Source organism: Pelophylax lessonae (genome assembly GCF_965119305.1).
Source record: "Pelophylax lessonae genome assembly, chromosome: 1".
NCBI lineage: Eukaryota > Metazoa > Chordata > Amphibia > Anura > Ranidae > Pelophylax > Pelophylax lessonae.
In genome coordinates, this window is record NC_138768.1 from 525,638,299 (window position 1) to 525,664,266 (window position 25,968).

At 44.1% G+C, this 25,968-nt stretch overlaps 1 protein-coding gene across 1 annotated transcript in view; it reads right to left on the bottom strand.

Moving 5' to 3' along the window:
• Positions 1 to 2,622, bottom strand: part of LOC309568894 (rod cGMP-specific 3',5'-cyclic phosphodiesterase subunit beta-like) — a gene marked incomplete at its 5' end in the record, with an annotated part of 100,398 nt that extends 97,776 nt beyond the window's left edge. The window contains one exon of the mRNA XM_082274673.1: positions 2,152 to 2,622. Coding sequence (XP_082130799.1) covers positions 2,152 to 2,622 — 471 coding nt within the window. The remainder of the gene's footprint in view (positions 1 to 2,151) is intronic.
• Between the last annotated feature and the right edge of the window lie 23,346 nt (positions 2,623 to 25,968).

Sequence of the window (25,968 nt, forward strand, 5' to 3'; positions counted from 1 at the left end):
ATAAGGATTAAAAAGAGTAAATGTTAACTGAGAGAGTGAAATTACACTTTAAAAAAAAAATAGCATGTAAAACATTTCAAGGGTCAGAATGTGTCCCTTTCATTAGGACTTCTCATATACCGATGGGTAGGATAAATGGATTCAGGGAGATAATGTAATGAGTCCATTCTTCAATTTGTCATTATACCACAAGCCCTGATAAAGGGATTAACTTCTAACTCCTGAAATATGTTGGATACACATGCAACATATACTCAGAAAATTAAAGGAACACTTTGAAAACACACCCGATCTCAATAGGGAAAAATATCATGCTGGATATCTATACTGTTATGGACTAGGTAATGTGTTAGGAACAAAAGGATGCAACATCGTTTGATGGAAATGAAAATTATCAACCTACAAAGGCCTGAATTCAAAGACACTCCGGAAATCAAAGTGAAAAAATGATGCAGCTGGCAAGTCCATTTTGCTTAAATTGCATTGCAGCTACTCAAAATGGAACTCAATAGTTTGTTTGGCCCCCACGTGCTTGTATGCATTCCTGATAATGTTGGGGCATGCTCCTTTTTAGATGATAGATGGTGTCCTGGAGTATTTCCTCCAAGATCTGGACCAGGGCATCACTGAGCTCCTGAACAGACTGAGGTGCAACCTGGTGGCATTCCAGAGGTGTTCTATTGGATTTAGGTAAGACGAGCATGGGGACCATTCACGGGTATCAATTCCTTCAATCTACAGCAACTGGCTGCATACTCTCGCCACATGAGGCCGGGCATTGGTGTGCATCAGGAGGAACCCAGGACCCACTGCACCAGCGAATGGGTCTGACAATGAGTCCAAAGATTTCATCCCAATACCTAATGGCAGTCAGAGTGCCATTGTCTAGCCTGTAGAGGTCTGTGCGTTCCTCAATGGATATGTTTCCCCAGACCATCACTGACCCACCACCAAACCAGTCATGCTGAACAATGTTACAGGCAGCATTACATTCTCCATGGCTTCTCCAGACCCTTTGTGCATAATATTGCATGTTCATCAAATGAAATATCATTATTGGGAATTGCTTAAAAACTGTATAGCACAGTTCTTAGTCGACTTGGTACATTGTAAAATACACACCCCAACTACTGTTGTTCTATTAGAACAGGGATCCTCAAACTACGGCCCTCCAGCTGTTGTGGAACTACACATCCCATGAGGCATTGTAAAACTCTGACATTCACAGACATGACTAGGCATGATGGGAATTGTAGTTCCTGAACAACTGGAGGACCATAGTTTGAAGAACCCTGTATTAGAAAGTGTATTGTCCAACACCTATTGTCCAGTATTATCTAGTCCCTATGGCACAATGGGAAGTATACTGACAATCCGCAAGTGTAAGTCTTTGTAGGTGCTGCATGAAAAGTATATTGTCCAGTCTTTGCTAATCAAGTAGCTTTTCACTATGTTTTTCCAATTTGTATTCATATCCTTAACAAGCTAATACATGGCCTCATTTGTTAAAATATTGTACTGAACTTTCCATATTGCCTCTAGCCATCAACTACTTTTTCTCAATTCGCTTTGTATTCATGAAAAAGAAGGCTGAATGGTTGTTCTGGATAACACACCCTGTTAAACATTAAGCCTGTTTTGACTTACATGTACATCCTACATTATTTTGTGTAAGTACCTAATGGTCTTTTAATTTTCTTTGCCTAATGTGTATACAGCAAAGTCATGGCATTTGTTCTTGAATTCTATTCCTGCTCCGTTTCCATACCTATTAATTGACTACTGTCAAAGTAGGCCAGTCCTGTGGCATCTCTTTCTATAGAAAACATAAGGCTCAATTCAATAAGATATTTTGACCAATGAAAGATGAAAATAATGATCAGCATGGCAAATAATACATACTTTAGTGAATTAAGTCTACAGCCTATATGTAACAGCCAAAGTGCAACTGAATATCTACTGTCTTATGACCCTTTCTCCTTGAAATTTAGAAAACAATTAAAGGTTTGTATGTGGGTTAACTGAGTTTATTAAATGTTCAGAAGAAGGTTAAATGTCCAAATACAGCAGTGCAATATCACATCTGTGTGTGTGGGTGTGCATATATACAAAAACAGCTACTGTCTTTGAACAGACTAGAAAAGGACATACCTCAGACACATCCTTAATGTTAATGGTCTTCTTTGTATGTGCAACATGTCCTACAACTCCAATATCCAAAGGAAACACAATCTCACTATCAGGTGGTACAAGACAGTCCTCCAGTTTACTATCCTCGTTGACATTGAAAAGTCGGGTAGCTAACTCTGGGGTTCCATTCCTTTGCCTGTACATAAAAAGACTACAGCGGTCTGCATGAATTAGAGTGCTGATTCTCCTTAGGGTCTTGAAAACAACCTTCTCCATGTTTATACTTTCTTGCATATCCTTAACAAGTTCAAAGAGAATTTCGCTTTCTTCCACCTGAACAAGTTCTCGAAAAGTAGCAAAATCCACAGCAAGGTCTTTACGGCCAAAGGCGACCGTTATCGTCTCTGGTTTTAACTGCTTCTGAAAGTATCTTTCTGTGAAGTTGGGATTATTTTCCAGAAAGGCCAAGACATCCTCTTTTTTCAGACTCATGGTGGAAATTTTAAAGCAAAATCAGTAGTCAAAAATCAGGAAATTTCCCTGCGTAACAATATAAGAAATATTGATTTACTTTATAAGTCCAGCCGGGAGCTCGGCGGTTATCATGAGAATGAGTCAACTGTGTATTAATCTCACTGTGATCAGCAAAGCGTATTCTTAATAATGCTGAAGGTGAGTCTCTAGGAGGACAGAGCTGCTCAAGCAAACCAGATCAGGTGACTCACCCTAAATCTTCAATCATCCCCTGTCATTTTCTATAATAACCTATAGATATGTATTTTTACACATGTATTATGCTTTAAATGTGTATAATTGTGCTTTATTTTCTCAGGCACATTCATGTAGACAACTGTTTGTTGTTTACTGTCCATACAGATGGATACATTTGATGTGTCTGTGCTATGCATCCCTAAAGCTTCTTAGGATTTAATTAAACAGGCACTCAAGATGGTATTATCTGAAGCCGACATGTGACCAATGTATTATTTGCATTTACTCCCATGTATTTTAAGTGTTAGCCCGTTAATTGTATTGATTTGTTCAAATCATATACATTAAAAATGAAAAGTAAGAATACATTTACATTTTATTGCTACTTCTGTAGCACCTTGCATACAGGAGCCTCATGAAGTTTTTACATGCAAAAGTTGTGTGCTTGGCAAAAGTTAAATACAGTATATCTATAGTAAAGACAGTGAAGCTAAATTTTCTATTATTGTCAATTCTCTTATTCGTATATAAAAAGGTTCCATCAACATTTTAGCTTTTTAACCCTTAGTGAGCCCCAATTCATTTTTATCCACTCCTTCATTCCCTTCCCTTAGTATTTTTGACTATTTTTGTTATTGTTATTATCTAAACTTTTTAGGTTTGTGTTTGTAGTGCCAAAGTAAAAATGCTTTTTGCCAGAAACATGACCCTAGTGCCTTTATAAAGGGACAAATTACTGAATAAAATGTGTAGTTAACCCTAATTAGTTTTTTTCATCCCTAAATGTGTAGTTTGAAATGTAGTTTTATTAACTGTTTAATTAACTTCCCTTAGCATTTCTTAATATGTTAGTTTTCACTTTTCACAATAAATAGAAGACTTTTCTTTATGTTTTTTCTACCCAAGCCATGTTAATGTACTTATTTTTCATTTACGTAGTCCATGACAGCTTTGTATCTGCACCTCTCAAAATGTTCAAAATGTTCAAAATGTTAAAAAATGCTTTCCGAACCTATAATTTCCTGTGTCATCATGTGATCATCCTAGAAACATCATATCCCATCATGCACTGCCTTACTGCATCACCGTATAAGTGATTTAATTCTCTGGATCACACCTCCCTCGTTAATATACCACCTCTTTTTTATTTCTATCCACTTTCCTACTTCTTCCTTTAACCACTTCCCGTCCAGCCACCGTTATATGATGGCAGAGCAGTGTGGCCCTCGTTCTGTAATGCCATTATATGACGGCTCCCCAGAACAGCCGCTCCCGAGCGCTGTGTTCCTAGGACCTGTCATTGGCTCTTTACCCATGTGATCCGCTGTGTCCAATCACAGCAGGTCACATGTAAATGTGGAAGTGCCATTTATCAGTGCTCCTCGCCTCACACTGTCAGAGTTTTCAGAGAACTGTCACAAATAATCAGTGCCCTGATCACAGTAAAGCCCTGTGCCCATCAGTGACACCAATTAGTGCCCATCAGTGATCCCAATCAGTGCCTATCAGTGACCCCAATTAGTGCCCATCATTGACCCCAATTAGTGCCCATTAATGATACCAGTCAGTGCCTGCTCATCAGTGTTGCCCATCAGTGCCCATCAGGGCCACACACCAGTGCCACCCATCAGTGCCACCCACCAGTGCGCCCATCAGTGTGGCCTATCAGTGCTCATCAGTGCCACCTATCAGTGCCGTCTATCAGTGCTTATTAGTGCCACTTATCAGTTCCCATCAGTGCAGCATATTAGTGCCTCCTCATCATTGCCACCTAATCAGTGCCCTTCAGTGCCTCCTTATCAGAGCCCATAAGTGCCACCTCATCAGTGCCCATCAATGCAGCCTACCAGTGCCCATCAGTGCCGCCTCATCAGCGCACCTCAGTGGAGAAAAATTACTTATTTACAAAATGTACTAACAGAAACTAAGAAAAATGTATTTATTTTTTTCAAAATTATTGGTCTTTCTTTTTGTAAAAAAATAAAAAACCCAGCAGTTATTAAATACCACCAAAAGAAATCTCTATTTGTGTGAAAAAACATATATAAAAATTTTGTTTGGGTACACGGTTGCACAGTGTTGCATGACCACGCAATTGTCATTCAAAGTGTGACATCGCTGAAAATTGGCCTGGGCAGGCAAGTGGTTAAGGTGGCCATTCACTGTATAATCTGAGTGTACAATCTCCTTCAGATCTACTATCATCTATGTAATTTCCTTTAGAATTACCAAAACTATGAACAGAACAGATATTGTACAATCTGATTGCATAGTGTATTGCCAACTAGATGGATTGAAATTCGGCCACGTTTAGCAGGGACAGGCTGAATTTTAATCCATATGTGGGTGTCTGTTAGAATTCACTGATCAGTGGTTGTAGCTGATTAGCAGCAACAAAAGATTTTCAACATTCCAGTTTGACAAAAGTTGATCTGACTGTGGAGAGGCCCATTGTCAGAAAACAATGTCTCAGCAAGTGAGATTTTTTCATTCATCTTATTTGTGTTACTGGATGGATAAAACTGTATGTTTATTTTCATTCAGCCAGCTGGCTGAACAAAAAAAATGACTCATTTATATACAGCTTTAAAGAATGGGTCTAAAAGTGATTAAATCTGCTTATATAGTTGTAATAGTTAATAAGGATTGTTCCAGACGCAAAGTCAGAATACTGTAGAGTGGTTGGGGCTTCACACAGGAGCACTGAAAAAATATCTGGTGGAGCATCACCATTGTAATGGATTTCCCATGTCAAGCAGCTAAAGAATCATCAGCGTAGATTCACCAGCATTATATTAGCTCAAATTGCTCTGGTCTGGCCTCATAGTAACATAGTTACATAGTTAGATTGAAAAAAGACACAAATCCATCTAGTTCAACCAATAAATGGAAAAAAAAATCAAACAATCCCATATACACAATCCTATACCGCAGTTGATCCAGAGGAAGGCAAAAACCCCAGCAAAGCATGATCCGATTTGCTCCAGCAGGGTAAAAAAATCCTTCCTGATCCCCCGAGAGGCACTTAGATTTTCCCTGGATCAACTTTACCTATAAATGTTGGTATTCAATTACAGTATCTCACAAAAGTGAGTACACCCCTCACATTTTTGTAAATATTTTATTAAATCTTTTCATGTGACAACACTCAAGAAATGACACTTTGCTACAATGTAAAATAGTGAGTGAACAGCTTGTATAACAGTGTAATTTTGCTGTCCCCTCAAAATAACTCACATCCATTAATTTCTAAACCGCTTGCAACAAAAATGAGTATACCCCTAAGTGGAAATGTCAAAATTGGGCCCAATTAGCCATTTTCCCTCCCCGGGTCATGTGACTCATTAGTGTTACAAGGTCTCAGATGTGAATGGGGAGCAGGTGTGTTAAATTTGGTGTTATCGCTCTCACTCTCTCATACTGGTCACTGGAAGTTCAACATGGCACCTCATGGCAAAGAACTCTCTGAGGATCTGAAAAATGAATTGTTGCTCTACATAAAAATTGCCTAGGCTTTAAGAAGATTGCCAAGATCCTGAAACTAAGCTGCAGCACGGTGGCCAAGACCATAAAGGAGTTTAACAGGACAGGTTCCACTCAGAACAGGGTTCGCCATGGTTGACCAAAGAAGTTGAGTGAACGTGCTCAGCATCATATCCATAGGTTGTCTTTGGGAAATAGACGTATGAGTGCTGTCAGCATTGCTGCAGAGGTTGAAGGGGTGGGGGAACAGCTTGTCAGTGCTCAGACCATAGGCAGCACACTGCATCAAATTGGTCTGCATGGCTGTCGTCCCAGAAGGAAGCCTGTTCTAAAGCTGATGCACAAGAAAGCCTGCAAACAATTTGCTGAAGACAAGCAGACTAAGGACATGGATTACTGGAACCATGTCCTGTGGTCTGATGAGACCAATATAAACTTATTTGGTTCAGATGGTGTCAAGCGTGTGTGGCAGCAAATAGGTAAGGAGTACAAAGGCAAGTGTGTCTTGCCTACAATCAAGCATGGTGGTGGAAGTGTCATGGTCTGGGGCTGCATGAGTGCTGCCAGCACTGGGGAGATACAGTTCATTGAGGGAACCATGAATGCCAATATGTACTGTGACATACTGAAGCAGAGCATGATCCCCTCTCTTCAGGGACTGAGCCACAGTGCAGTCTTCCAACATAAAAACGACCCCAAACGCACCTCTAAGATGACCACTGCCTTGCTAAAGAAGCTGAGGGTAAAGGGGATGGACTGGCCAAGCATGTCTCCAGACCTAAACCCTATTGAGCATCTGTTGGGCATTCTCAAATGGAAGGTGGAGGAGTGCAAGGTCTCTAATATCCACCAGCTCTGTGATGTCGTCATAGACAGTGGAAGAGGACTCCAGTGGCAACATGGGAAGCTCTGGGTAATTCCATGCCCAAGAGGCTTAAGGCAGTGTTGTAAAATAATGGTGGCCACACAAAATATTGACACTTTGGGCCCAATTTGGACATTTCCACTTAGGGGTGTACTCACTTTTGTTGCCAGTGGTTTAGGCATTAATGGCTGTGTGTTGAGTTATTTTAAGGGGACAGCAAATTGACACTGTTATTCAAGCTGTACACTCACTACCTTACATTGTAGCAAAGTGTCATTTCTTCAGTGTTGTCACATGAAAAAATATAATAAAATATTTACAAAAATGTTAGGGCTGTACTCATTTTTGTGAGATACTGTATATTGTGTACATTTTGGAAAGAATCCAGGCCTTTTTTAAGCAATCTACTGAGCTGGTCAGAACCACCTCTGGAGGGAGTCTGTTCCACATTTTTACATCTCTTACTGTAAAGAAAACTTTCCATATTTGGATAATAAATCACTTTTCCTCCAGACTTAAAGAGTGCCCCCTTGTCCTCTGTGATGACCTTAAAGTGAACAACTCAACACAAAGTTCACTAAATGGGCCCCTTATCTATATATACATGTTGATCATATCCCCCCTTAATCTCCTCTTTTCAAGAGAGAATAAATTCAGTTCAGCTAATCTATCCTCATAGCTGAGCTCCTCCATGACTCTTATCAGTTTGGCTGCCCTTCTCTGCACTTTCTCCAGTTCCCTGATATCCTTTTTGAGAACTGATGCCCAAAACTGAACTGCATATTCCAGATGAGGTCTTACTAATGATTTGTACAGGGGCAAAATTATATCTCTCTCACTGGAGTCCATACCTTATACAAGAAATGATTTAGCTCCCTTTAAAAACTTGGAATTGCATGCTATTATTAAGCTTTAGAGATGTCCCAAACTATTCGCCGGCAAACATCGCCTGTTCGCGTTCGCCGCATCGGGCCAACATATGCAATGTTTGGTCCGCCCCTATACATCATCATTGAGCAAACTTTGACCCTGTACCTCACAGTCAGCAGACACATTCCAGCCAATCAGCATACCCTCCCTCCCAGACCCTCCCACCTCCTATAAAAAAGCAAGGACAGCATCCATCTTAGATTCATTCTGAAGCTGCAGAGTTAGTTAGAGCAGGGAGAGTGCTACTGCTGCTGCTGCTGAATTAATAGGGAAATCATTAGCTAGGCCAGTGTTCTGTGTCCACTCCTGCTGTAAGGACAGCGTCCTGACTCCTGACAGCACCCCAAAAAGCCCTTTTTAGGGCTGGTATATCAGTCTGCTTTTATTTATTTTTTATATATACAGTATATACAGACTGTACTGTGTGCACACCACTCATATCGGGTGGCACAGTACCTTGCAGATAAAAAAAGTCATTTAATTTTTACCCTTTAATATAATTGCAGTTGCCTGCCAGTGTGTGTCAGGCCCACTGACTGAACTGTGCCCACTGCCAGTGCCCACCACTCATATAGGGTGGCACAGCACCTTGCAGATAAAAAATTAATTTAATTTTTCCTCTGTAATATAATTGCAGTTGCCTGCCAATGAGTGTCAGGTCCACAGACTGTACTGTGCCCACTGCCCACCACTCATATAGGGTGGCACAGCACCTTGCAGATAAAACATTAATTTAATTTTTACTCTGTAATATAATTGCAATTGCCTGCCAGTGAGTGTCAGGTCCACAGACTGTACTATGCCCACTGCCCACCACTCATATAGGGTGGCACAGCACCTTGCAGATAAAAAATTCATTTAATTTTTCCTTTAATAAAAAATAAAATTCATCCAGAAAAAACAGGAACTGGCTTTTTCATTCAAATTTCAGTAGCGCAGGGATGGTGATAACCTCTTACCAAATAAATAGGATGATAACATATACCAAAATACTGTATATGAATCAGATGTGATAAATATAGCATAAAATCATAAATACATAAAAGCATGAAATCACATCAATAGGAGTCCATAAAGTCCATAGGTATAAAGTGCATAGAACAATGAAAGTGCAAACATGAAGGATCACAGGTGCGACTTATGGGGACAACCCTTGCTTGCCACCACCACACAGTGCCGGGAGAAGTATCTGAAATTCAGATTTACCAGACGCCTATGCCTAATCACTCTCATGGACTAGCCACCACCACACAGTGCCGGGAGAAGTATCTGAAATTCAGACTCACCAGACGCCTATGCCTAACCACTCTCATGAACTAGGCAACAACAGCATATAGTAAAATCAGGTTTCCTCCAGATCTCTGATTTGTGCTGCAAAGACTCCTCTGGAAGATTTCCTGGTAAATGTATAGTGCACTATAAATATAAATAATATTTATACATATACTGCGATGGTCAGCCCCGTACAGGCAAAGTGACGTATGGGTACATCACTCGCCTGCGAGCCAATGGGCGGAGAGCGCGTTCCCGCCTCCGCCGGTCACTCGCGATCGTCCGGTACAGAAGGAGAAAGGCAGGCGGCTAATGTAAACAAAGCCGCCTGTCATTCTCCCTTGTGTAAGTGCAGAGATCATACGGTCCTGCTATGTAGGATTGTATATCTCTGTAGTTACACAAACAGCCACATCCCTTTACAGTTAGAAGCACGCCCCTAGGGAAACATTTAACCCCTCCTTCTCTAATTGTTAACCCCTTCCCTGCCAGTGTCATTTTTACAGTAACAGTGCATATGTAAAGCACTGATTACTGTAGTAATGTCACTGGTACCCCCAAAAGTGTCAATAATGTCAGTCAAGGGTCCGATCTGTCCGCCGCAATGTCGTAGTCCCGCAAAAAAAAATCGCAAATCGCTGCCATTACTCGTTAAAAAAAAAAACAATAAAAATTACAAAAATCTTTCCCTTAGTTAGTAAACGCAATTACTTTTGCGCAAGCCAATCAAAATACGCTTATTGCGATTTTTTTTACCAAACATATGTAGCAGAAAACAAATTGGCCTAAAATGTTAAAAAATTTAGATTTTTACATTTTTTTTGGGGGGGGGGGGGATTTCATATAAAAAAATGTGAAAAATATTGTTTTTTTTGCAAAATTGTCGCTCTTTTTTTGTTTATAGCGCATGATCAAAAAATCGCACAGGTGATCAAATACCACCAAAAGAAAGCTCTGTTTGTGGTAAAAAAAAGGACGTCAAATTTGTTTAGGTACAGCGTCGCACGACCGTGCAATTGTCCGTTTAATTCACGCAGTGCCGAATCACAAAATAGGGCCTGGTCAGGAAGGGGGTAACATTTTCCGGGGCTTAAGTGGTTAATATGATAAAGCTGTGTTTTCTTTAGATAACAAATCCTGTTCAAGGGACAGAATTTTTTTTCTTACCCATGGTTGAGTGATTTATGTTAAGACAAATTCACCTTATTCACTGACATTAACATTTATTTTGTCTGATGAACATTCCCTACTTCATTCATACATCAACCCCCTGGTGAGCACACTATTACGCAGGAACTTTAATGCTGTAGTTTACCAGCTAATGATGCAAATCAAATCAAGGTGCTTAAAAATATTTAGTGAAAAGGGCTAATGTGTGCCACACAGAGTACAGAAGTAAAAAGTGCATAACAAAGAGCGCAGGGGTCAGGATTGTGTAATGCAAAGAGTACAGGGGTAAGCAGGGCGTAATGCATAAGGGGGAGCTTATCAAAACTGGAACAGACAGGATTTGGAGCAGCTGTGCACGGAAACCAATACGCTTCTATAATTTACTTTCAAAGCTTAAAGAGGAAGTAAACTTCCTTCTCTTGCTTTTACCTCTAGGTAAGCCTATAATAAGGGGTCATGAGTGCAAATCACACAAAGTGCAGGCGTCAGACATGTGTAACACACAGAGTGCAGGGGTCAGACATGTGTAACACACAGAGTGCAGGGTCAGACATGTGTAACGCACAGAGTGCAGGGGTCAGACATGTGTAGCACACAGAATGCAAGAATTCAGGGTCAGACATGTGTAACACACAGAGTGCAGGGCTCAGACATGTGTAACACACAGAGTGCAAGGGTCAGACATGTGTAACACACAAAGTGCAGGGGTCAGACATGTGTAACACACAGAGTGCAAGGGTCAAACATGTGTAACAGACAGAGTGCAAGGTCAGACATGTGTAACACACAGAGCGCAAGGGTCAGACATGTGTAACACACAGAGTGCAGGGTCAGACATGTTTAAAGCACAGAGTGCGGGGGTCAGACATGTATAACGCACAGAATGTAGGGGTTAGACATGTGTAACGCACAGATCGCGGGGGGTCAGACATGTGTAACGCACAGAGCGAGGGGGTCAGACATGTGTAACGCACAGAGTGCAGGGGTCAGACATGTGTAACGCACAGAGTGCGGGGGTCAGACATGTGTAGCGCACAGAGTGCAGGGGTCAGACATGTGTAGCGCACAGAGTGCAGGGGTCAGACATGTGTAACGCACAGAGTGCAGGGGTCAGACGTGTGTAGTGCAAAGAGCACAGGGGTCAGACATGTGTAACACACAGAGTGCAAGGGTCAAACGTGTGTAACAGACAGAGTGCAAGGTCAGACATGTGTAACAAGCAGAGTGCAAGGGTCAGACATGTGTAACACACAGAGTGCAGGGTCAGACATGTTTAATGCACAGAGTGCAGGGGTCAGACATGTATAACGCACAGAATGCGGGGGTCAGACATGTGTAATGCACAGAGCGCGGGGGTCAGACATGTGTAACGCACAGAGCGTGGGGGTCAGACATGTGTAACGCACAGAGTGCAGGGGTCAGACATGCGTAGCACACAGAATGCAGGCTCAGACATGTGTAACACACAGAGTGCAGGGCTCAGACATGTGTAACACACAGAGTGCAAGGGTCAGACATGTGTAACACACAGAGTGCAAGGGTCAAATGTTTGTAACAGACAGAGTGCAAGGTCAGACATGTGTAACAAGCAGAGTGCAAGGGTCAGACATGTGTAACACACAGAGTGCAAGGGTCAGACATGTGTAACACACAGAGTGCAGGGCTCAGACATGTGTAACACACAGAGTGCAAGGGTCAGACATGTGTAACACACACAGTGCAGGGCTCAGACATGTGTAACACACAGAGTGCAAGGGTCAGACATGTGTAACACACAGAGTGCAGGGCTCAGACATGTGTAACACACAGAGTGCAAGGGTCAGACATGTGTAACACACAGAGTGCAGGGCTCAGACATGTGTAACACACAGAGTGCAAGGGTCAGACATGTGTAACACACAGAGTGCAAGGGTCAAACGTTTGTAACAGACAGAATGCAAGGTCAGACATGTGTAACAAGCAGAGTGCAAGGGTCAGACATGTGTAACACACAGAGTGCAGGGTCAGACATGTTTAATGCACAGAGTGCGGGGGTCAGACATGTATAACGCACAGAATGCGGGGGTCAGACATGTGTAACGCACAGAGCGCGGGGGTCAGACATGTGTAACGCACAGAATGCGGGGGTCAGACATGTGTAACGCACAGAGCGCGGGGGTCAGACATGTGTAACGCACAGAGCGTGGGGGTCAGACATGTGTAACGCACAGAGTGCAGGGGTCAGATATGTGTAACGCACAGAGTGCAGGGGTCAGACATGTGTAAAGCACGGAGTGCAGGGGTCAGACATGTGTAGGGCACAGAGTGCAGGGGTCAGACATGTGTAGCGCACAGAGTGCAGGGGTCAGATATGTGTAACGCACAGAGTGCAGGGGTCAGACATGTGTAACGCACAGAGTGCAGGGGTCAGACATGTGTAGCGCACAGAGTGCAGGGGTCAGACATGTGTAGCGCACAGAGTGCAGGGGTCAGACATGTGTAACGCACAGAGTGCAGGGGTCAGACATGTGTAGTGCAAAGAGCACAGGGGTCAGACATGTGTAACACACAGAGTGCAAGGGTCAAACGTTTGTAACAGACAGAGTGCAAGGTCAGACATGTGTAACAAGCAGAGTGCAAGGGTCAGACATGTGTAACACACAGAGTGCAGGGTCAGACATGTTTAATGCACAGAGTGCAGGGGTCAGACATGTATAACGCACAGAATGCGGGGGTCAGACATGTGTAATGCACAGAGTGCGGGGCTCAGACATGTGTAACGCACAGAGCGTGGGGGTCAGACATGTGTAACGCACAGAGTGCAGGGGTCAGACATGCGTAGCACACAGAATGCAGGGTAAGACATGTGTAACACACAGAGTGCAGGGCTCAGACATGTGTAACACACAGAGTGCAAGGGTCAGACATGTGTAACACACAGAGTGCAGGGCTCAGACATGTGTAACACACAGAGTGCAAGGGTAAGACATGTGTAACACACAGAGTGCAAGGGTCAAACGTTTGTAACAGACAGAGTGCAAGGTCAGACATGTGTAACAAGCAGAGTGCAAGGGTCAGACATGTGTAACACACAGACTGCAAGGGTAAGACATGTGTAACACGCAAAGTGCAGGGGTCAGACATGTGTAACACACAGAGTGCAAGGGTCAAACGTTTGTAACAGACAGAGTGCAAGGTCAGACATGTGTAACAAGCAGAGTGCAAGGGTCAGACATGTGTAACACACAGAGTGCAGGGTCAGACATGTTTAATGCACAGAGTGCGGGGGTCAGACATGTATAACGCACAGAATGCGGGGGTCAGACATGTGTAACGCACAGAGCGCGGGGGTCAGACATGTGTAACGCACAGAGCGTGGGGGTCAGACATGTGTAACGCACAGAGCGTGGGGGTCAGACATGTGTAACGCACAGAGTGCAGGGGTCAGATATGTGTAACGCACAGAGTGCAGGGGTCAGACATGTGTAAAGCACGGAGTGCAGGGGTCAGACATGTGTAGGGCACAGAGTGCAGGGGTCAGACATGTGTAGCGCACAGAGTGCAGGGGTCAGATATGTGTAACGCACAGAGTGCAGGGGTCAGACATGTGTAGGGCACAGAGTGCAGGGGTCAGACATGTGTAGCGCAAGGAGTGCAGAGGTCAGACATGTGTAGCGCAAAGAGTGCAGGGTCAGACATGTGTAACGCGCAGAGTGCAGGGGTCAGACATGTGTAGCACACAGAATGCAGGGTCAGACATGTGTAACACACAGACTGCAAGGGTAAGACATGTGTAACACACAAAGTGCAGGGGTCAGACATGTGTAACAGACAGAGTGTCAAACATGTGTAACAGACAGAGTGCAAGGTCAGACATGTGTAACACACAGAGTGCGGGGGTCAGACATGTGTAACGCACAGAGTGCGGGGATCAGACATGTGTAACGAACAGAGTGCAGGGGTCAGACATGTGTAACGCACAGAGTGCAGGGGTCAGACATGTGTAACGCACAGAGTGCGGGGGTCAGACATGTGTAGCGCAAAGAGTGCAGGGGTCAGACATGTGTAGCGCACAGAGTGCAGGGGTCAGATATGTGTAACGCACAGAGTGCAGGGGTCAGACATGTGTAGCACACAGAGTGCAGGGGTCAGACATGTGTAGAGCACAGAGTGCAGGGGTCAGACATGTGTAGCGCAAAGAGTGCAGGGGTCAGACATGTGTAGCGCAAAGAGTGCAGGGTCAGACATGAGTAACGCACAGACTGCAAGGGTAAGACATGTGTAACACACAAAGTGCAGGGGTCAGACATGTGTAACAGACAGAGTGTCAAACATGTGTAACAGACAGAGTGCAAGGTCAGACATGTGTAACACACAGAGTGCGGGGGTCAGACATGTGTAACGCACAGAGTGCGGGGATCAGACATGTGTAACGAACAGAGTGCAGGGGTCAGACATGTGTAACGCACAGAGTGCAGGGGTCAGACATGTGTAACGCACAGAGTGCGGGGGTCAGACATGTGTAGCGCACAGAGTGCAGGGGTCAGACATGTGTAGCGCACAGAGTTCAGGGGTCAGATATGTGTAACGCACAGAGTGCAGGGGTCAGACATGTGTAGGGCACAGAGTGCAGGGGTCGGACATGTGTAGCGCAAAGAGTGCAGGGGTCAGACATCTGTAGCGCAAAGAGTGCAGGGTCAGACATGTGTAACGCACAGAGTGCAGGGGTCAGACATGTGTAGCACACAGAATGCAGGGTCAGACATGTGTAACACATAGAGTGCAGGGCTCAGACATGTGTAACACACAGAGTGCAAGGGTCAGACATGTGTAACACATAGAGTGCAGGGCTCAGACATGTGTAACACACAGAGTGCAAGGGTAAGACATGTGTAACACACAAAGTGCAGGGGTCAGACATGTATAACACACAGAGTGCAAGGTCAGACATGTGTAACACACAGAGTGCGGGGGTCAGACATGTGTAACGCACAGAGTGCGGGGGTCAGACATGTGTAACGAACAGAGTGCAGGGGTCAGACATGTGTAACGCACAGAGTGCAGGGGTCACACATGTGTAAAGCACAGAGTTCAGGGGTCAGACATGTGTAACCAACAGAGTGCAGGGGTGAGAAGTGTGTATCACACAAAGTGCATGGGACATGACTGCATAATGCACAGAGTGCAGATGTGAGGTGTGTATAATGCACAGGGATCATCAATGTGTAATGCACAGAGTGCAGGTGTCAAAAGTGGGTTTTTTTTTTGGTACTTCGAGCCAAAAACAAAAGGACTCAAAAGTGTTTAAAGCAGAGGTCTGCCCGGGCCCCATCAACTCAAAAGAAGGGCTCGGCACCTGCGGAGCAGAAGGGCCCGTTATACTGCCTTATTACAGACACCGATGCTCTTCTGCCTCCCCCTGCAGTGTTTCTAGCTTCTCCCCCTCTTCCTCCCGCTGCACTAGGGGGATCAACTCCCATGTGGCCCTTTCTCCCACAGCGCTGCCAGCTTCCCTCCTCACCCATTGTCAGCTGCTGTGGGATACAGAGGGATGTTTTAGGATAGAGAGCAGGGGAAAAGGCTGTAAATATCTAATTTACCTGTCCCTTTTTCTGAATGAACACAGTGAGAGATCGGTACCGATTGATTCTGTGTCTGTTCATTGCTGAAGCATAGTAAATTGTGAATGAACAAGAAGCCTCGGAGCGCTCCCTATTCATTCATCTGTGCAGCTGAGGCTGCAGAGAAAGGGACTGATGAATCTATGTCCTCAGTCCCTGTCTTAGTCTCAAATGTGAAACATCAGGGGTATGTTTAGACCCCTGATATTTAACCAAAGCCCCCCTCACAGGGCAGTTAAAAAGATATAAAAAAAAAGGAATAAATAAAAAAAATTACATTCTAAAAAAAAAAAAAATTAAAACAATGTAAAAATAAATAAAACTCTAAAAAATAATAATAATAATAAAATGAAGGACTTGCTCACATGTGCTTTGCTTTCTTTAAATCCATGCCTCTGTTGCTATAGGGGGCAGCAGTAAAAGCGCATCTCAACCATGGAGTTTTTACTGACCCCCCCAACCTCACATTTGAAAGAGACCCAAGGACTTAATCACACAGGTACTCTGGCCCTGTAAATGAATGGATTGTTCATACGGCTGGAGCCACTGGTTACTCCAAGGGGATGCAGTGCCTGTATGAACACAGCAACAGGTCCTAGTTTGGGAGGTGTGAAAGGGTGGATGAGTGGCCCTGAATGCACGCTGTCTTTGTTCGGGGCTGTACACCTGCACCAATACAGTTGTCAAATTAGGACCTGTGGCTGCGTTCGTACAGCTGCTGCGTCCCTGTAGAGTAATGTGACAAACGTCCATTTGCTGGGATGTTCATCACGGGTTACTGGAGGAGTGTGGAGGCCAGCCTCCTGCCCATGGACTACGGCCCTGGCTTGTAGGGGAGCAATGTGACTAAACCAGCTATTCGGACATATAACCTGTGTGGGGATATGTGCTGGGGGACCATGGGAGTAGTGGTGCTTTGGACTCAAATCCATTCAACCCCAAGATACAGATTCAGACTGGAATCAATGTTACAGTCCCAAAGCTGCCTGTTGCAGCAGAGGACTTCTCCACACATTGAGAGACTAAAGAGATGCTAATGACGTCAACCTCAGCTATTGTCTACTGTGGGGATGTGTATTGACATTTATAGTAAGGTGTTTTGAAAATGAAGACGGGCAGTCTGCGAGCCTACGTCTTCTGCTGTAATCTGTTTAGAGGTGGTTTTGTGTTATGTATTTGGCTTTGTTTTGGGTTTTGTTGAGTTAGTTATGATAATGTTGCAGTCTCATTCACCTATTGTCTCTTTCCAGATGGCCAAGGTATGTTGACTATGTTCTGTATGTAATTGCATTTGCATATGATAATGAAATCAAACACATGAGACTGTTTATATTGGAAGTCAGTTATTGAATAAAGTGTCTTTTGTTTTACCCTTCATCAAGCTTATGCTGATGTTTGGGGGGGGGGGGGGATTGAGGGGCCAGGTCACTGCATCACGTGAGATTCTGGAGATCTAAGACAGAAATACTTGGTCCAATTGGCGTCCAGTATTGGGGATCTGTTACACTGGTGGCAGCGGTGGGATTCTTCTCTGAATAGATTCCAAACCAGGAATGCAGTGAGGAGCCCAGCAGCATCTCGGTCTAAGGAGGAACTCAGGAGATGGAGCGAGCTAGCCCCCGGGCAGTGTCCCCATATGAAGTGGAGTTCCAGCGGAGACTACAAGACATACTGGCAAAGGAACAGGGCCATATGTCAGCCAAGGACAAGGGGAACTGGAGAAAATATGTAATGAAAGAACTCTGGCAGGGGTCCATGGAGGTAGCACAGTTTCGGCGGTAAGAGAAGCTTCCAAGTACAGCGCAACGCTGGCAGGAGCAAGTGAGCCAACGGATGTTTATCCTGTGAGAACAACCCTTCATGCAGTGGGAAAGGCACCTTGAGTGCCTGGTCCAGAGAGAAATTATGCTGGACGACTCGTACCAGGCACTATGGTGGTACGCAGTCCAACAAGACCTTTGGTTGGCAGAAGGAATTCAACCAGAGGGGGGGGGGGCTATGATGGCCCAGGCCTGTTGTGGAAGGCCATGGAGGAGGATGATAATTTTGGCAGTCCTGCGATGTCGCGGTTCTGGGCTATTTATTATTACCGGAGAAGGATGCTACCAGTCCAGCTGTTGTTGGAGCTGAGACTAGCCCTTATCTACCTGGTTATCATCGAGTGGGGGTTGGAACAGGACTACCAACACCTCCTAGATTTGGTCCAGCAGCAGCCAACAGCACTGGGGGTGGAGATGGTCGTGCCCACTACCTAGGACCAGCCAGCATCAGCGGGAGAGGCGATTGTAGGTCCCTCGTCCCACCAGCAGCCAACAGCACTGGGGGTGGAGATGGTCGCGCCCACTACCCAGTACCAGCCAGCGGTACCAGGAGAAGTGATTGTAGGTCCCTCTACCCAGCAGCAGCCAACAGCACTAGGGTTGGAGATGGTTGTGCCCAATACCCAGGACCAGCCAGCATTAGCGGACAGGCGATTGTAGGTCCCTTGTCCCAGCAGCTGCGGAAGAGCTGGCAGCCGGGCAGAACCCCACTGGTATCTGCCCACCAGTCCATGCAGCTTTTGGCATGGAAGGGGTGGATGGGGCCGTGGCCTCCACCCCTGGATTACAGAGATGCTGGGCAATCGGCCCAGATCCCCAACCCCCTAGTATGGGGGCCCATGCAATCCTGATTTTGCCCCTCCAGCAACCATGGAATACCTCTGGAGTGGATTATAGCTGGTGCCCTGCCCAAGAAGACCCCAGATATTTTAATTGGGACGTAGGGCAGGAGGTTCTCCACACATTGAGAGACTAAAGAGATGCTAATGACGTCAACCTCAGCTATTGTCTACTGTGGGGATGTGTATTGACATTTATAGTCAGGTGTTTTGAAAACGAAGACGGGCAGTCTGCGAGCCTACGTCTTCTGCTGTAATCTGTTTAGAGATGGTTTTGTATTATGTATTTGGCTTTGTTTTAGGTTTTGTTGAGTTAGTTATGATAATGTTGCAGTCTCATTCACCTATTGTCTCTTTCCAGATGGCCAAGGTATGTTGACTATGTTCTGTATGAAATTGCATTTGCATATGATAATGAAATGAAACACATGAGACTGTATATATTGGAAGTCAGTTGTTGAATAAAGTGTCTTTTGTTTTACCCTTCATCAAGCTTAGGCTGATGTTCGGGGGGGAATTGAGAGGCCAGGTCACTGCATCACGTGAGATTCTGGAGACCTAAGACAGAAATACTTGGTCCAATGTACAGGCTACAGCACCCATGTGAATGAGCCCCAATACCTCATTCACACACAGAGCTTTAGCGGGAATTTTGTTGTGTTTGTGTCCACTAATACTGATTTTAGTGTACCTTTAGCAAAACCTTTTATAGATTTTTGGGTGGGTGGGGCCCCATGATTTCTAACAGCAGCCCTGCTAGTGCATAAGTATGCTAGAGTTCAGGGGTTGTGACTGTTTAAAGTACAGGGGTAAAGAGTGTATAATGCAGAGCGTAGGGGTCAGAAATGTGTATTGTACAAAGTACCAGGTGTGCTTAAGGTACAGAGTACAGTGGTCAGAAGTGCATAATGCACAAAATGCAGTGGTCAGAAGTGTGTAAAGTACAAAGTGCAGAGGTTAGCAGTGCATAGTGGGCAGAGTACTGGGTTGAGGAGTATATTAGTCAGGAAAGCAGAGGTCAGGAGTAAAAACGTGCAGGGGTTAGGAGTATATAGCACACAGAATGCAGGGGACAGGAGTGTGTATTACACAAAGTTCAAGGGTCAGGAGTGTGTAATGCATAGAGTGCAGGGTCAGGAGTGCATACCACACAGAGTGTGGTGAACCATTTAGGGACCACTGGATAGCACTATAAGCGGATTCACACCAGAGATTGCGAGTCATTATTGGACCCCCTGGAGATGGCTTTTATATAGATCTTCCATTGATGTACCTCTAATCCACATGCCTATTTGACTCTGTACCTAGGCATTGCAAGCATTGGATCACGCAGGATTTTTATCAGCACAAGTGGTGGGTTTCTGCATATATTGCTACACTATTTTTGTTTTTTTTTATTTATTTTTTTTTATATTCACTTTCAATGTTAATGTTGCACTTTTGAATTTTTAACTATCATTATAAGCGTGGCAATGTGTTTCTAATTTTTTACACAGTCCATCTAACTGTTTTTTGCCAGTAGCTAATTTTAGATCTGCCAGCACGATTTTTATTATGTATGATAGATCCAGAAGATATAGTATAAGACATACTGTAGTATAACTGCCCCGATTCTGCTCAAAGGCTGCTACCTCTCTGATAGTGATCGCCATGTGGTAAATTCTTTGGAGTGAAATATTTAATTGTTAAGAGCATTAAATACAGCCCCCTGTTCTTCAGGGCTTGAGAAGTCAATGTTAATGCAATTGTGACAAGATCCACTAGAGCAGTGGTCCTCAACCCTGGCCTACTGGGCCCACTAACAGGCCAGATTTTCAAGATAACTGAAATACATAATTTGCTGCTCAGTGATTGCAGTACTCTAGTCTGCATCTCCTAAAGGTAATACTTAAAATCTGGCCTGTTAGTGGGCCCTGAGGACCGGAGTTGAGGACCACTGCACTAGAGGACCTGTGTTAATGCTTCTGACAGCACTAAGGCTGTCTTTACTGTTGTCAGAAGATGTTAGTATTCAACAGGCTTAAGCACAGGTCTCTTAGTGCATCCTATCGTGACTTAAAGAGGTGCTCCAGGTTCCTTCAGAAAAATGAAAAGTCAGGTACCCACTCCCCCCAGAAAGGAGCCAAATGTGGCACTGGAGGGGGGAGGAGGCAGATAAGCAGAGCTTCACCTTTTGGTTGGAGCCCCGCTTTAATTAAGATCAGCTGCTCAAGCCCTGAAGAAGGGGGAGGCTCATTTCCCTTAAACACATTAGCTGTATTTGATATTCCTAATTAATAAATGTTTGAAAAATGCTTTCAAGTGAAATAAACCTTTTTTATTAGGCGCTCCCCAGTACACACCTAACAATGTCAAAATGAAAGTCCCTGCCTGTGGACTGCCCACTCTTAACCCTTTGGAATGAATTTGAGTGGAGACTGCGATCCAGGCATTCTCGTCCAACTTTAGTGTCTGAACTCACATTACCGCTTTTGGAAGAATGGTCAAACATTCCCATAGACACACTCCTATACCTTGTGGACAGCCTTCCCAGGAGAGTTGAAGCTGTTATAGCTGCAAAGGGTGGGTCAACTCAATATTGAACCCTACAGACCAAGACTGGGATGTCATTAAAATTCATGTGCTTGTAAAGTCAGGCATCCCAATACTTTTGACAATATAGTGTAAGAAGGAGTCTCCCTTTTCTCTGAATGTCCATGCCTGATGATCATTCTGTGGATCTGTTTATGTGGCCTATTCTGCTGTTTCCTGATCACTACCCCACCAGTCATCAGAACACCAATCGCTAATGGGGCTGCTCCTCTGCCGAGAAGCCCTTCCCTCCCCAAACTGTGACACAATGCAGCACAAGGCATGATTATTCAGCAATGAGGAGAATATTAACTGAAGGGAATCTGACTGTAGTGCTGGTAATTAAGAATTTAGCCACTGCTTACTTTTTTGGCACAGCAGCCACAGTTCAGATCCATTTTAAGTTTTGGTAAAATAGGAAGAGTAGAGCCTCAGTCAAGTTTTGTTCCTGTGTATTCTCACTCTCCAAAAGTGACACAGACATTAATAAAATAACTTTTTAGTAGTATGGACAATGTTAGAGCCTCTGTCAGGTTTTTTGGGCTGTCTGCAGGGCCAAGACAAAGGGGGTATTAGGAGGGACAGTTGCCCTAGGCATGGTGACTTAATGTATGGGGTGGGGGTGTAGCAGGTTCCCTCTGTTAGAGGTTGACAAAATAAGTGACAGCAGCTTCATCCAAATGCTGGAAGTGGCGAGGTGAGAAGGACAGAGTCGAGAGGAGGTATGGGCTGTGCTCTCTCTCCCCCTCCAGCTCCTCTTCATGCTACTGCAGTACTCCTGTGTCCCTGTAAATGCAGCTGTCAGATGGTTAATTCAGGAATGCTGTCAGATTGGGATTGTGCAGGGTTTGTCTATCTGCCCCCTACTCACATCTTTCTACTGTTATTGTACACCTCTACTCCTGTGGGTAGGAGGTGAGTAAGTTAACCCTGCAAAGTCCCCATCTGACAGCGCTCCTGTAATAAAAGCTGGCTGCACTGTCCTAAATAATGTTTCTTTCTGACAGCACTTCTCTCTGTGTCCAGCTTGCATGGAGACATAGAGATGTGTATAATGTATGAATGGGTTTGAAGGTCAAAAAAGTCACTCATATGAATGTGTAAAGGTGAAGTCTGGACAATGGGGACTTACCTCTGTGCTTACTTCAGAGATCAGAACTATGAATGGATTTGTTTACAAGCACAAATCAATTTATGAATGCAAAAAAAAAATTTAAGCACAGAACATAAAAAAAAAAACATTTATGTCCTTTACAACTTCTTGAGTAATTTTTGTTGTATTTTATTATTATCTATTTTAGACTAAAAGAAAAAAAAAGTCTAAATAGTAACTAAAAAAACATGATAAATAACCCTTTATCATTAGAAAATGTAATCAAATGCCATTCATATAAAATATACAACATATAACATTTTTTTAAATTCAAAGCTTAGGATTCAGGATAATACAGTATCTCACAAAAGTGAGTACACCCCTCATATTTTTGTAAATTTTTTATTATATCTTTTCTTTTGACAACACTGAAGAGATGGCACTTTGCTACTAAGTAAAGTAGTGAGTGCACAGCTTGTATAACAGTGTAAGAGTCGGTTCACACTATGGCGATCCGACTTCGGGGGCGACCTGTGAAGTCGCGTGCACCGTGACTTCGGCGCGACTTTCACGGACTTCACATTATGGAAGTCAATGCAAGTCGCTCCGATGTCGCCCCGAAGTAGTACAGGAATTATTTTCTAAGTCGGAGCGTCTTGAGCCGCTCCTATTAGAACGGTTCCCGTAGCACAGAATGGACCGCGACTTGTCAGGCTGACAAATCGCCTGACAAGTCGCAGTAGTGTGAACCAGGACTAAATTTGCTGTCCCCCTCAAAATAACTCAACACACAGCCATTAATGTCTAAACTGCTGGCAACAAAAGTGAGTACACCCCTAAGTGAAAATGTCCAAATTGGTCTCAATTAGCCATTTTCCCTTCCCGGTGTCATGTGACTAATTAGTGTTACAGGGTCTCAGATGTTAATAATGGGGAGCAGGTATGTTGAATTTGGTGTTATCGCTCTCACTCTCTCATACTGGTCACTGGAAGTTCAACATGGCACCTCATGGCAAAGAACTCTCTGAGTATCTGAAAAAAAGAATTGTTGCTCTGCATAAAGATGGCCTAGGCTATAAGAACATTGCCAAGACCCTGAAACTGAGCTGCAGCACGGTGGCCAAGACCATACAGCGGTTTAACAGGACAGGTTCCACTCAGAACAGGCCTAACCATGGTCGACCAAAGAAGTTATGTGCATGTGCTCAGCGTCATATCCAGAGGTTGTCTTTGGGAAATATACGCATGAGTGCTGCCAGCATTGCTGCAGAGGTTGAAGGGGTGGGGGGGTCAGCCTGTCAGTGCGCAGACCATACACCGCACACTGCATCAAATTGGTCTGCATGGCTGTCGTTCCAGAAGGAAGCCTCTTCTAAAGATGATGCACCAGAAAGCCCGCAAACAGTTTTCTTAAAACAAGAAGACTAAGAACATGGATTACTGGAACCACGTCCTGTGGTCTGATGAGACCAAGATAAACGTATTTGGTTCAGATGGTGTCAACCGTGTGTGGCAGCAACTGGGTGAGGAGTACAAAAACAAGTGTATCTTGCCTACAGTAAAGCATGGTGATGGGAGTGTCATGGGATGGGGTTCCATGAGTGCTGCCTGCACTGGGGAGCTACAGTTTATTAAAGGAACCATGAATGCCAACATGTACTGTGACATACTGAAGCAGAGCATGATCCCCTCCCTTCGGAGACTGGGCCGCAGGGCAGTATTCCAACATGATAACAACCCAAAACACACCTCCAAGACAACCACTGCCTTGCTAAAGAAGCTGAGGGTAAAGGTGATGGACTGGCTAAGCATGTCTCCAGACCTAAACCCTATTGAGCATCTGTGAGGCATCCTCAAATGGAAGATGGAGGAGCGCAAGGTCTCTAACATCCACCAGCTCTTTGATATCATCATGGAGGAGTGGAAGAGGACTCCAGTGGCAACCTGTGAAGCTCTGGTGAACTCCTTGCCCAAGAGGGTTAAGGCAACCCTGGAAAATAATGGTGGCCACAAAGAATATTGACACTTTGGGCCCAATTTGGATATATTTCACTTAGGGGTGTACTCACTTTTGTTTCCAGCAGTTTAGACATTAATGGCTGTGTGTTGAGTTATTTTGAGGGGACAGCAAATTTACACTGTTATACAAGCTGTACATTCACTACTTTGTAGCAAAGTGTAATTTCTTCAGTGTTGTCACATAAAAAGTTATAATAAATATTTACAAAAATGTGAGGGGTGTACTCACTTTTGTGAGATACTGTATTTACTGTAGACTGATTACAGAGCAAGTAAGCAGTGATGTGATGTATTTCTATATATATATTTTCTTTGGTGACAAAGATGCAGAGCACTGTAGTTCTCTGCTTGAATAGGTTTCTTCTCGAAGGGTAATTTTTAGAATATACCCAGCACTTTTGTCTGACATGACCTTACATATTCTTTGTGACAGATAACACTGAGGTTTCAGGTCATCAAAAAGAAGCGATGTTCACTGATTTTGCTAAGTGAAGCTTAATCCAGCTAAGCCAAATAAGGCAGCAAGTCTTTATTACAAACTGCGTACTAGAACTTTTAGCCCTTTAACCCCTCCATGATCAGCAATAAATCTATAAATAAAAGACTCACATTCATCATTAGAATCTCCAAATAGGTGTCGTCAGTTTTCAGCAAGTGCACTGGTATCAGGAAATAAGCTTAGGTGGTCCCTAGGCCACCCTGAAAGCCCTAAAAGTAGGGATGTTTTTTTAGGACCCATTTTTACTATTGCATATTACAGGCATTGGTGCGATACAATGCCATTCATTCTAAATGGCACCCCAATGCACCTTGTCCATAGACATGCATTGCAGAGCAGCAGAGATAGGAGAAATAATATATGCACCTTTTTGGTGCATTTTGTGTTAGGTGGCCCATTCAAATAAAGGAGCTGCCTTAATGCAACCTACATTAATGTAGAGCAGGGGGCTCTTATTGAAATGCCAACCTCAGCACCCTAATTGGTACTTGAATTACAACCTATTCTACCTAAATGAGGCTGCACTTCATAGTCATTGACCATTAAAATGTCACAAGAGACATGGCTGTAAACATATTCAGTTAGGTTGCTGGTATAGTAAAGGGAAATTGGTAGTTGTGTGTTAGGTCCCTTTTAGAGAAAACTATCCTGTAGTTATGTAATGGGTAGAGTTAGTGTCCATATAAATACCAGTGTGGGAGGGGCCAAGTGGGAGACAGGACATAGGAGCCAAACACCCCAGAGCTCCTAGGATGTGATCAGCTACTAGCATTAGGGGCACTCTATAGGGCTGAAGTCGCAGGTCAGATGGTACAGAGCTCAGCAGGAATAGCAGTAGTTGGCCTGACCCCCTTGATTCTCTTCTTTGGGTCTTGAGCAGGGCGCAATATGCCTTGTAGGCCAGGCCAGAGTCCTCTGATGTGAGTACTGATGAATTGTGGGAACAAGTGGGACATCTGGGAGTGT